Source organism: Branchiostoma belcheri, unplaced genomic scaffold (genome assembly GCF_001625305.1).
Source record: "Branchiostoma belcheri isolate BF01 breed outbred unplaced genomic scaffold, Haploidv18h27 scaffold7, whole genome shotgun sequence".
NCBI lineage: Eukaryota > Metazoa > Chordata > Leptocardii > Amphioxiformes > Branchiostomatidae > Branchiostoma > Branchiostoma belcheri.
In genome coordinates, this window is record NW_017804353.1 from 4725123 (window position 1) to 4736296 (window position 11174).

The 11174-nt window shown below is 42.0% G+C and overlaps 1 protein-coding gene across 1 annotated transcript in view; it reads right to left on the reverse strand.

The window, feature by feature from the left end:
• Positions 1-10705, reverse strand: part of LOC109484485 — an 80041-nt gene extending 69336 nt beyond the window's left edge. The window contains exons 1-7 of the mRNA XM_019787754.1: positions 10539-10705; positions 9347-9431; positions 8767-8914; positions 8446-8511; positions 8047-8211; positions 5380-5529; positions 4440-4511 (exon numbers count right to left, since the gene is read on the reverse strand). Of these exons, the coding sequence (XP_019643313.1) occupies positions 4440-4511; positions 5380-5529; positions 8047-8211; positions 8446-8511; positions 8767-8914; positions 9347-9431; positions 10539-10596 (744 nt within the window). The 5' untranslated portion in view covers positions 10597-10705. The remainder of the gene's footprint in view (positions 1-4439; positions 4512-5379; positions 5530-8046; positions 8212-8445; positions 8512-8766; positions 8915-9346; positions 9432-10538) is intronic.
• Between the last annotated feature and the right edge of the window lie 469 nt (positions 10706-11174).

Below are 11174 nucleotides of genomic sequence, written 5' to 3' on the forward strand. Positions count from 1 at the left end.
TTTTATTGAAGCTGCCCGGTCACTGAACCATGGAGACAACATTACCTGGACTCACAATGGAAGTCATCCTTCCACAAACGCATGGATACAAGTCTTCGTGAGCGAACATGTTTTTTCCCATTTATCTCTTTAATCAGTTTCTTAGGGATCATTACAACGGTAAAATATGACTTTTCTCAACCTAAATTCTAATAGGTATCCTTATCACTGACCAAAAAACCTATTTCTCTTATCTGATCAAAATCGGGTAATGAAGAGTGCCAAAAACACCAATACATCACAGCCTAATGAAGCACCAATCAACGACCCCGAAACATCCTCAACAGGTAGACCATGCTTACTCATCACCCATTCATCACAACCTCTGTCATTGGATGACAGCCAGAATTTGAATTCGACTAAAAGAAGCCTGAGAAACAGACTTTGGCATTCATTATGTCCATTAAGATCCCAGCTTCCTAGATTCCGTTCTCGTATTCCAGGATGCACAAACATTCCGTACAAACAAGGCAGGAATACTGAATCTCGGCTTGGCCCACCAGTGCCATGTTTATGTTTGCAAGGGGCTCCTCGCAATTGGGTAGGGTATCCAAACATTTGTTCTGCATAGGCAGGAGATTACTGGCACTCAGTCTTGAAAAATAACGACTGCCCCTTGCTGGTTGCTCTCCCCGGCAAAAATATCACATTTTAATCTGTATCTATCGTACTTGAAAAAACTGTAAAACAAGAATTGATATGGCTTCCAGGAGCTGTCACATTGACGGAGTGGGTCCACACAAGGGTGAAAATATTGCTCCTCATTATTCAGTGGCTAAAAGGAGGCATAAATAAACAACTGTTTAAAAGCTGACAGGGGGGCGAAGGGCAGAATGCTGGCATGGTAGAATTCACTCACAAGGGCAATCTCATATCAGGTTCCATGATATATAGTTTCCAGAAAGACTGAAAAATATATCCTATACTTCCAATTCAAGTGTGTAGGAATTTTTGGACTGCATTCTTTGGCATTAGGACCACTTGCGACAACATTGAATCTTCTGTGTTAATGCCTATTACAGCACAGTAGTAGTAAAATTGACCCTTCCCCCAAAAAATCAAAGCTCAATACTGAATACAAAATCAGCAGGCTTGGCCTCCTTCAATTTTTCTGAATGAAACGTCTTACTAATTGCCAACAAAAAAATTAACGATCTTAGACCCTGTTCATACCAGACTTATATTTAGCGGTTTCAACCGGTTTTTCAAAAACCGGTTTTTATTTAACCTGGTGTGAACGCAAATTAACCGGTTTTTTAGGGGTTTAAATCCGATTTTGAAAAACCACCTCGGGAGGTGGTTTTTGATGGGTTTTTGTGGGGGTTTTCCACCGAAAAACCTGGTCTGAACGCTAAGGGTTTATTGAACCGGTTTTTGCGTCATAATTCCGGGGTCACGGGATCAGCATCCTGGCCGTGTGCGACCTGCAAGCTTTTTTGATCGCGTTGTTTTGACCAACTTGAGTTTGTTTCCACTGTGTTTTTCCACGGTTTTTCTTCATTTTGCGATGGAATCAGCAAACGCAACCTGGTCTGCGGACGGGACGCTCCTGATACTTAGGTTTGGAGAGCAGGAGTCGCCAAATTCGAAAAAGCTATGGGAGGGGGGGCTCTACCGAAACAAAAATGTTGGAGTAGGCTGATTTCTTGAAGATAAAGGATCAGTGCCGCTGACTGCCGCACTAAGGTAAAAAAACAAACTGAAGACGACATACAAGCAAGAAGGCCAAGGACAACAATCAGAAGAGCGGGAGGAACGGTTATTCAAACTGCAGTCATGGCCGATTAATTGGATATTCACCGGACAGGATTTTTACAAAACCGGTTATCAAAAGTCTGGTATGAACGCTAAGGGTTTTAGCCGGGTTTTTGAAAAACCGGTTGAAACCGCTAAATTTAAGTCTGGTATGAACAGGGTCTTAGAGAACTCAGCCTTGAGGTTTTCCCACCCTGTGACAAAAATAACCTCAGACCAGTTTTGTGAGGTCCACCCCTTTGTGTTGAACAGTGTGTATTATCCAGATAAGGGCGGAGATATGCAAATCAACCACAACTATCCAAACTGCCTCTTTTGTCTTTGGGGTGGGTGATAGCTGCTCAAGGGATTTGCATAAACTGGTGTAAATGTTTGGGTTCTGCACCAAATACAATGTATCCACTGTTAATCCCTTTTAAACACAAACCTTCAAAAGAAAGAAGATATCTTCCTGTGAGGTAAAATTAGAGAAATTGGTCTTCCTCACTCCATCTTTCCAAATGAATCCCATCTTGACCCCTGGGGACATTTAAGTTGCCCTTCGCAATATCTTCTCACTATTTACTCTCCTCGGTTGGCAAACGCAAGCCGGGCATGAACTGCAAATATGGCAGCGCGAAGCAAGTTCACCCAACGACGCGTTATAAATCCTAATTGAGGAGCTCCATTTCGCACGCTTCCTCAAACATTGTAGTTATGTGACAGTTGGAGACACTACGGAAGTAATGACAGACCGGTAAACATCATACTTCTAACAAAACCGGCGTTAACTGTTTACTGAATTCTCCCAGCACGGCCAAATTTATATCTGAAATCTACCTCCGAAATGGACCAACTTCACGGACAATGAATGACCGCAGTAAAAACTGCATTGGCGGTCCGGTGTAAACCCGTTTAGCGTAGCGTGGGGAGTGCTTGCCTAGCGACTGAGCACACGCTGAGTCTACGACATCTGTCAGCTCCAGTTCAGAAGAGTCCCTGTGATTTCACTTGGCGGTGGAGATTATATTTACCCTGACCAGGGCAAGGGGAAAAGGGGATTCCTAACAAACTGTGGGCTTGGAAATGTTTGATTTGGTCACAAAAGGGGTATCTAGACCGCTACTGTGGTATTTACACACCAATTCTTCTTTACAACTTGTTGTCATTCCTGAGAGAGCCGTCATGATGCCACAGAAATAGTGCTGCCTTCACCCCTTTAAACTGAGCGCATGCCAGGAATTTGGAGTGAATATAAAATCACGCAAACCAGATGCAGCAGGGCAGAAGACCATGACCTAATTCCTCTTTATAGAACCAGGAGTCCAAAACAGTTCATTGACCAACATTTGGGACAGACGTATAGGAAATGATGGCTAAATTAATTGTTGAAACATATCCTGTATGAACTGAGGTGCCCTCAGTCAATGAACTTTTTAGACACAGAAAATTTCTCGAAATACATGTAGAATCATCTGTTCAAAAAAAGCTCTTGACCAACAGTTGAGGCAGACATGTAGAAAATGATTGCTTAATACTGCTGAAATACAGTATACTGAAATATAGCAAGGACATTATATTATGTCCTTGAATAGTTTATGAAGATAAAAGCTTGAACAAAAACTCTAACATCTGGTTTTCAAACGAGATCAAAACCGTCCTTGGCGTAACAAACAACCCAGTCATCTTTTCCCTTATTGTTTTCACAGAAGACAAAACAGTTTGTACAACTGACAAGTCCTTCCAGTCAGACCATCTGCATTTGGTGGATCACAGAACCCCCCTGGCAGTTGAGTGAAAACTCGCCAGTTGAAATGGTAATTACTGAACCCATTACTGATTATCATCTGAAAAAGGCTGTGTGTTTTCAGCAGGGTCGCAATTTCTGACTTTCAAAACACTGGATGGTATAATTGTGGGGATAAAGGCAGCTGGTCAGAAAACTGGCCTCAACTGTATTACACGATTACACACATATACAGGAAACAAAAGTGTTTCATACTGGACTACTTTGTAAATTGTAGTCATACGTGAATGAGATTTTTATCTAACACACTATGCAGCAAGTAGAAATTATGTAGTGTGTCAGTTGGAAAGAGGACAGCAAATAAAAAGGCAAGCCAACTGTTGAAGGGAGTGTCACTGTGGTATTGTATACAACTTACAAGAGAGCCATTGTGCGGTGATGTCACCCAAAATATAACCGTCATCTATAATGCAGGATGGACGGCTATCGATGGATTAGGCACCTTTATAATCTTTGTAATATAATCAACATGGGACTGACTAGATAAATTGATATGAAAGAAATTACCGTGTAAAGGACAACAATATAACAATTTTGGTATGAATGGGTTAGAGAGAAAAAAAGAGAGCAATGGCAGGAAAAAAACTATGGCTTGTGACCTTTGCGTTCAAGCAAAAACATGCTCTGTCATTTTTCCACTCGCCCGATTACAGTATGTGATTCTTCCTGGCCCACCATTGTTGTGGTTTTCCCTTCTTGACTCATATACAAAACTCTCGACTAATATTTTTATTTCTGGTGGTGTCACTGATTCCAGTTTCCTCAGCAGACAAGCAACCCTGTCAGGATAGGAAGATGTGTCATTTCCCCAGGTGTATGTAGGTGACTGAGTACAGGTGAGAATGGGAGAGAGCCTTACCCGTATTCTCCTCATGGCAGCAACAATCTCCACACGACTGCTGGGTCTAGGAACATCCAGGGTCCCGATATACTGTGTGGGAAGAAAAACATGAGATATTCATCATTCAAGTCCTAAACTGACCATTAAAACTTTGTGGTAAAGAGTTGTTGATAGTATAACATCTTCAGGTGTAATACAATCTACGTTGGTTTGCCAGCAAATTGCATATTGCCATTTTGGAAGCTAGTTTTGCTTCATAAAAATGCTGGAAATAACCTATTGATTTCCATATCATGGACTATATTGTCAAGGCAAATTAAGCAATTATAAATATGCCAATATCTTCTTGAACATGTCTGATGTCCCTGAAATTAGATTATCATTATGGCAAGTCAATCAATCAATCAATCAATCAATCAATTCATACTATCTATTATGTACTTCTGAATACTACTGACTCTGCTATGACATGTATTCTATGCTTGCAGGATTCTTAAGTATTTTTCCGCCTTGTATTTCTGAGACAGGAAATGTCTTGACTTCCATTCCTATTTCCTGAGTTGGGCCTGATGTTCAGGACAGATGTAGGAAGGAGAAGGGGAGGGGCACACGGTCTGCTAGTAGAACTCTCTAGTCTAAAGTACAACGTGCCATCATAATTTCTGTCTAATCATGATACCTTGCAAATTTGCAATCAATATCACGATCTCACCAGTTGTGCAAAAATCGACCTCAGAAAGATCAAGCTTCTGTTGCAAAATAAAAGGCTTACACAGGAAGGGAAAGACTGTGGTAAATTGTGATGAAATACAATACACACTCTGTGCCACACACGCCCATATGATTATTTATAAACAGTAAACAACGTCTTTCATATAAGAATGGGAATCGTCAAAAGGGTACGACAACAACAGGTTGGAATGTTGAATTTTGTTATAAAATATATGATGTGTTTTACCTTGGCCTGGAAGATAATCCCATGTTGGAAAGCTTCCTCGTTGTGTAGAGGTATCCTCGAGTCGTACCCGTCCTCGACAAGGTCGTAGTCCTTCTTTTTGGAAGGCATGGCGATCTCAGGTCTCTTTCCTTCCTTCCCTCCCTTCAAAATCTCAAGATGATAATTTATATAAAGGCGGAGGCGACCTTCCTCACGCCTGGATCGTCAACTGGTGCCGATCAGTAGCAGTATCTGATCGGGATAACTTCAGTCCTAAAACGGCCTCAAGTTGTCTACAGTCAACAGTTCAAAATTGGGGGGAAACAGCACCAAAACCCGTTGAGATCAACTCACTTACTACACGCCCCAATACGTTGTGATCGCTCGATTTCTCAAACAGTCCCCCCTTCTTACAGAGACTGTGATCCTTGTCCAGGGCTGCCAGATGTCCCTGTGGTGTTTGGAAGCGTCCCTGTGTGTTTGTAGAGCCAACAGAAGACGTGGAAGTGAACTCCTGCCGCTGGTTCAAGCCAACGGCTCCGTCCTCAACTTTTCACCCTCCAAAATGTCGCCAAGATTCCCCCGTCGGTTTGAAATGCACTTCCGCGAGGCAGAAACTGGCGCGGATATCTCTCTCTACTCCTCGGGAAGATGTTCTGGTGTACCTTCCGTGTCTTCCGGTGACATCAAGAGCGACTAGACGACAGAGAAGGGAGCATACCAGGGCCGGGGAGTCATCCCTGCTCCCAGGGTCGACAACTTCCGCGGTGCCAGAGGAAAGTAGCGAAGCAGTCGCGGGTCACGTGGTCCAACCGAACTCGATACTTCGCGGATTTGCATTTCGCGCATCCCGCGCAGCAGTGACCTCTAGTGACAATAAACCAAACTGCAGTCGATCGATTTGGACCATGCAGCAGCGACCTCTAGCGGCAGCAGTATGTCGATCAGTGTACAACGACTAGCTTCTACCAGGCTTGGGGAGGCGGCTGGAAAGAGTAGAAATCCAGCCGCCCCCCCAAGCCTGGTAGAGGCTATCCAACGACATAGAAGAATGCATTTCATCCTTTCTTATTGCGGATGCAGCCTGAAATGACTTTCCAATAAAGGAGTCTCGAGAAATAACACGAACAGCTTTTTTTCACTCATACCTTACTTTGATCCCTTGCAATTAATCTCCAAGCAGATCCTAGAGTGGCAAAATATAGTATGAAATTGGCCAGGCAATATTCATTGGCCCTAATACGCCACCCACTCTGGCCAATGGATATTGCCTGGCCAATTTGATGTTGTCTTTTTGTTTGATTGGTTCTGATTGGAGATTACTTTGCAATATGAATACATGTATATGTAATTTCATTTCTAAGTGTATATACTGTTACTGTTCGATCTTAATTTTCCCTCTTTCTTAGTTGTTTGTAACCAAATTTAAATTGTTGTCTAACTGACAAGGAAAAATGGTCCAAAATTCTTTTTAGCATTTGTAGTTTTGTGAAAAGATAATGTCAGTGCAATTCATGTAGCATATTATGAAAACCCAGATTACACCTTATTGATTATACTACATGTACATGTAGGTCATGATACTAGTAGATAAAAAATAAATGAGCAATACCTGCCAAAACAGACTGTTTTAGATTTTCTTTTTTTCCAAGAACGATAAATGAGTGGAACAAGTTACCGGGCCAGCTTGTAAAAGCCCAGACAGTGGAGGCCTTCAAGGCCGGGCTTCTGGCCGCGCAGCCATAGTCCGTCGCACCCCCCCCTCTCAGTGATACCCCAGTAGGGGTGGTTAGAGAGTACTCAAGAAGAAGAAGAAGAAGAAATGACTCATTTGTGAAGAAGAAATGACGATAGAAATAATATATTTGCAAACAATGGCATTTTAATGTCAAACTTGACTATGCCTCAATCCTTGACAACAGATACTTTGTGACTTTGTTACATATAGTAGAATAACAGGTTAACGTTACACATCATTAAATAAAAAAATATAAAAAATAAAAAGAGTTACTGAAAACTTGTTTTTTGTTAAACATGAAGCTAAAACAAAGCTTCAACTGTTCAACAAGAGTTACTTAAAGCCTTTTTTAGGCTAAAACAAATCTTAAAATCTAAACAACTATTTTCATGAACTGGTCCTTCTGCTAGCACTATGTGCCGGTGAGTTGTAGGAAGTATTCACATCACAGAACAGGTTCCATCCTCTCCATCATCACTGCATGGGCAGGGGAGACCTGAGTGGCCGGCAAAGTAGCACTTGTTGCACCTCTGAAAAACACAATGATTAAGAATGGATATTAGGTTATTTTACCGAGCAGTGATGCCAGGACAAGTCATATTATACATGTCATGTATATAAGCAGGCCATGACTTTTGAAGCAATAACAATTTGCTAGGTCAGTAAGACTCTTACATCATCATGTTGGCCATTATAATACTGTATATGTATTTATCATCTACTAGTACATTCATCCAAAGCTTGTGAAGGTAAATGAGGTTAAGCAAAGAGTACAAGAGCTCTGCCATGAACTTTCTAGCCTGGTTACAAAACCTATTATAGCTCCGGAGTCCTACTATTTGCATAGAGGATATAGGATTTGGGAGCTATAATAGGTTTGGTAACCAGCCTATGAACTTTCAACTCTACAAAAATAAACCCTTGGATGTTGATCAGAACCACTTGGTTACCTCGCAGTGGTCACTCCTGTAGTCCCCACACCCGTGGCACTTCTCACAGTGGTACCTGGGACGGTTCTCGTAGTCCACGAAGCTGTTCCAGCACCAGGAGTACTGCCACTCATACCCACACTCCTCCCCGGGACAGTGGGCCACCCCGGGCACCATATCCTTCAGCTGCAAGGGAACAAACAAGAGTCAACATCAACAAGACATCACAATTGTCCCAATCTACAATCAACTGATGAAAGGAGGGATCGCATGGTCTAATTTTCAAAGTTTCGTACTGCTATGCAAAATAACTCCCCCTGAACTATTGCAACATGACTGTACTAAACACATGTGATGTGACTGTAATAAAATATGTACATGTACTTGAATCTCTCTTGACATGAATCTATCATGACTGACCTGTACAGACTCCTCGCAGCACTCGAGCTCATAAGTCTGCTCCAGACGGCCTCGCAGGTCCTTAACCTGCACAAAAATAGATAATACAAATTAATGAGGTATACTGGTAATTTGACTTCTTCAAACCGACAATCCCATGTGTACCAATTGCTTTTCTTTATATATGGTGCACAGTGCTACTGAACTGCGCTTGACGAATGAGTAACTCATACTGTTAGCCAGGGTGCTATACTATTTACATACTGGGGCTCTAATCCCATACTCATTTTTTTATTACCCAGTATACAAATATGCTGGCACACCCAGGCTATCCTACTGTACCTTGTAGATGTTGTCCATGAGACATTCGTCCAGGGCTGCTGACCCGAGGTCAATGTCGTACTCTTTGAAGATCTTGAAGGGGTTTGCGCAGTCGCTACACTTGCAGGCCTCCCCACATGCCTCTCCCCTCTTCCCACAGGCACACTTCCTGCAATAGCAAATAGGGGCACATTAAAATCATAATGATATGCTGATCTGTGGAACAGAAATAACAGCTAACACTGTGCCTCTGCTGCTGCAAGGAATTGAGATACAATGTACATGGTAGAGTTTGAATTTTCTTACGAATGTACATGGTTGATTAATACTGTATCAACTTCTATCATGGAGCTATAAAAGAGAGCCCCAATCCATGCTTCTATTGGAGACAAAGTTACATCTACTGCATGTTTTGTTTTGCATTCTGAGTTAGGGACACATTAATTGCTTTCACTTTTTATACCATCCCTGGGATGACCCACAAATCTGTTTTTCCTTAGGATCATATCCTACTTTTCATGTGAATTAGACTGTCCTAAATAGTAACAATCATCCCATTAGTGTTTTAGGACTGAAACATAGATACAGCAGGAGGTATCACCTTGTCCTACAGTCTGCTCTACATCCACACTTTGGGACCTTGGGAGGACTGGGCTTCTTCCTCTTGGGCTTTGGCTTGGTGGGCGCTGGGGAAGGAAACAGAAAATTTTTTTCTTAATCTTATACAAAAGATAACATGGCACTCAAGGTGTCAAGTGCATCCATATCAACTTCACTTGTTTGTTTAAACCTTTTTCTTATTCATGAAATACTAGTATGTAAATCAGCATGCTGGCCGCTTTTCATTCATTCATTGTCTCTTTGCGGTTCAGACAATAAAATGCACAACAATGATACATAATTTTTGGTGCATTTCTACATTTTTGTTTTGCATAATACTAGGTTTTGGCGGAGGTAGGCAGGGCTACAGCATCATTTCACACTTCAAACTTTCCATAAGAAATAAATTTCCACCAGTGAAACAATTGACTTCCGAACACAATGGCTTTACATACACTGTGAAGGTTACAGGCATATCACAGTAGACATGTCACTAAAACCATAATATAATTTGTAAACCAAAGGACAAATTCCGACGTTATATGAGATAATTTGATAAAGCTTGAAGTGGATTCAGTCTGAAATGTCTGACCAATAAAATTGAGAATTTCTTTTGCCGTTTGTTCATTGGCGATACAGCACAAAATCCACTGGGCATTTCACACTTCAACTTTTCGCGCCACAGGCACAGGGTGTGTATTCAGATCCACATCTGGTTTCCATCAGACGCGCTGTCAGCAAGAGACATTCCCGCCAAAATCGGCGCCATTCTGCGGCCATTCTGCTGGCTAAAGTTCAAAACAAGGAGGAAGGCGCCTCCGAGGGAAAATACTACAGGATCTGGTTGAAATTACTAGTATTGGAAAGAGGCAATAATTTATGACATTTCACCCCAAACCTAATGATTTTTGGAGACATGATCTTCTACCCTCAAAGATGGAGATGTAAAAAATATGCCTCAAACTTTTGGGGACGTGATCTTCTATAATTTATTTCCTAGATACGTGCAATTTTCGAGATCGATGGATAACTTCGGTTTCTGAGGTAAATAGTTCACCAACTGGAAAGGTCGGTCGTGGCCAACCTTGAATCTCGAGGCTCCGAGATCCAAGCGCCCTGAGCTGAAGGAAGTTTTATCGTGATCATAAATTTCACTGATGCAAGCAAGTTACTGCAGTGAGACTTTTACGTACCTTTGTTCACTGTGTCGGGTTCAGTGTCCAGAGCTGCGCGCTTCTTAGATGCCGGCATTATGATAAACAACGTAGAGCTGAGAAAGAAAACAACGTTTACAAGGAGACTGCTGAAGTGACGTCCGTCCTGTCTCGAGATCTCCGCCAAGAATGAGAACTGCTGACTAAAAGTGGCGCGAAATCTTATATCGAGATGCATTGTGGGATCCACTGATCTTCTAGCGCAGTGATTGGCCTGTTCTACTCTCCAAGCAGAGGTTTGGGTTTTGCTGTATTTTTAGGCATTTTTTATCGGGATCTCTTTTTTGCACTGGAATTTTCATACGGAAGGATAAAAACCCGATCAATTGATGAGATGTGGAAGTATAATACAAGGCTACAAAGTTAGTGTATCAACTTTTGTAGACGACAACTCTTGCAAAACAGCTGGGCGTGGGAATTTGTTGGCTTGCAATACTCCGATCTTTCGCTAAACTTCGCTGTTAAGAGGCCTCCCACAATGCATCCGGATACAAAGTTCGCGCCAAAAATGCATTTATCCATCGCATCTCCAGAATATATGGCGTTCTCATTTAGGACGCTAGGCGGCAGCACTTTACAGTCAAGATTAGAAGAAAGAATACCCAGAATGCCCCA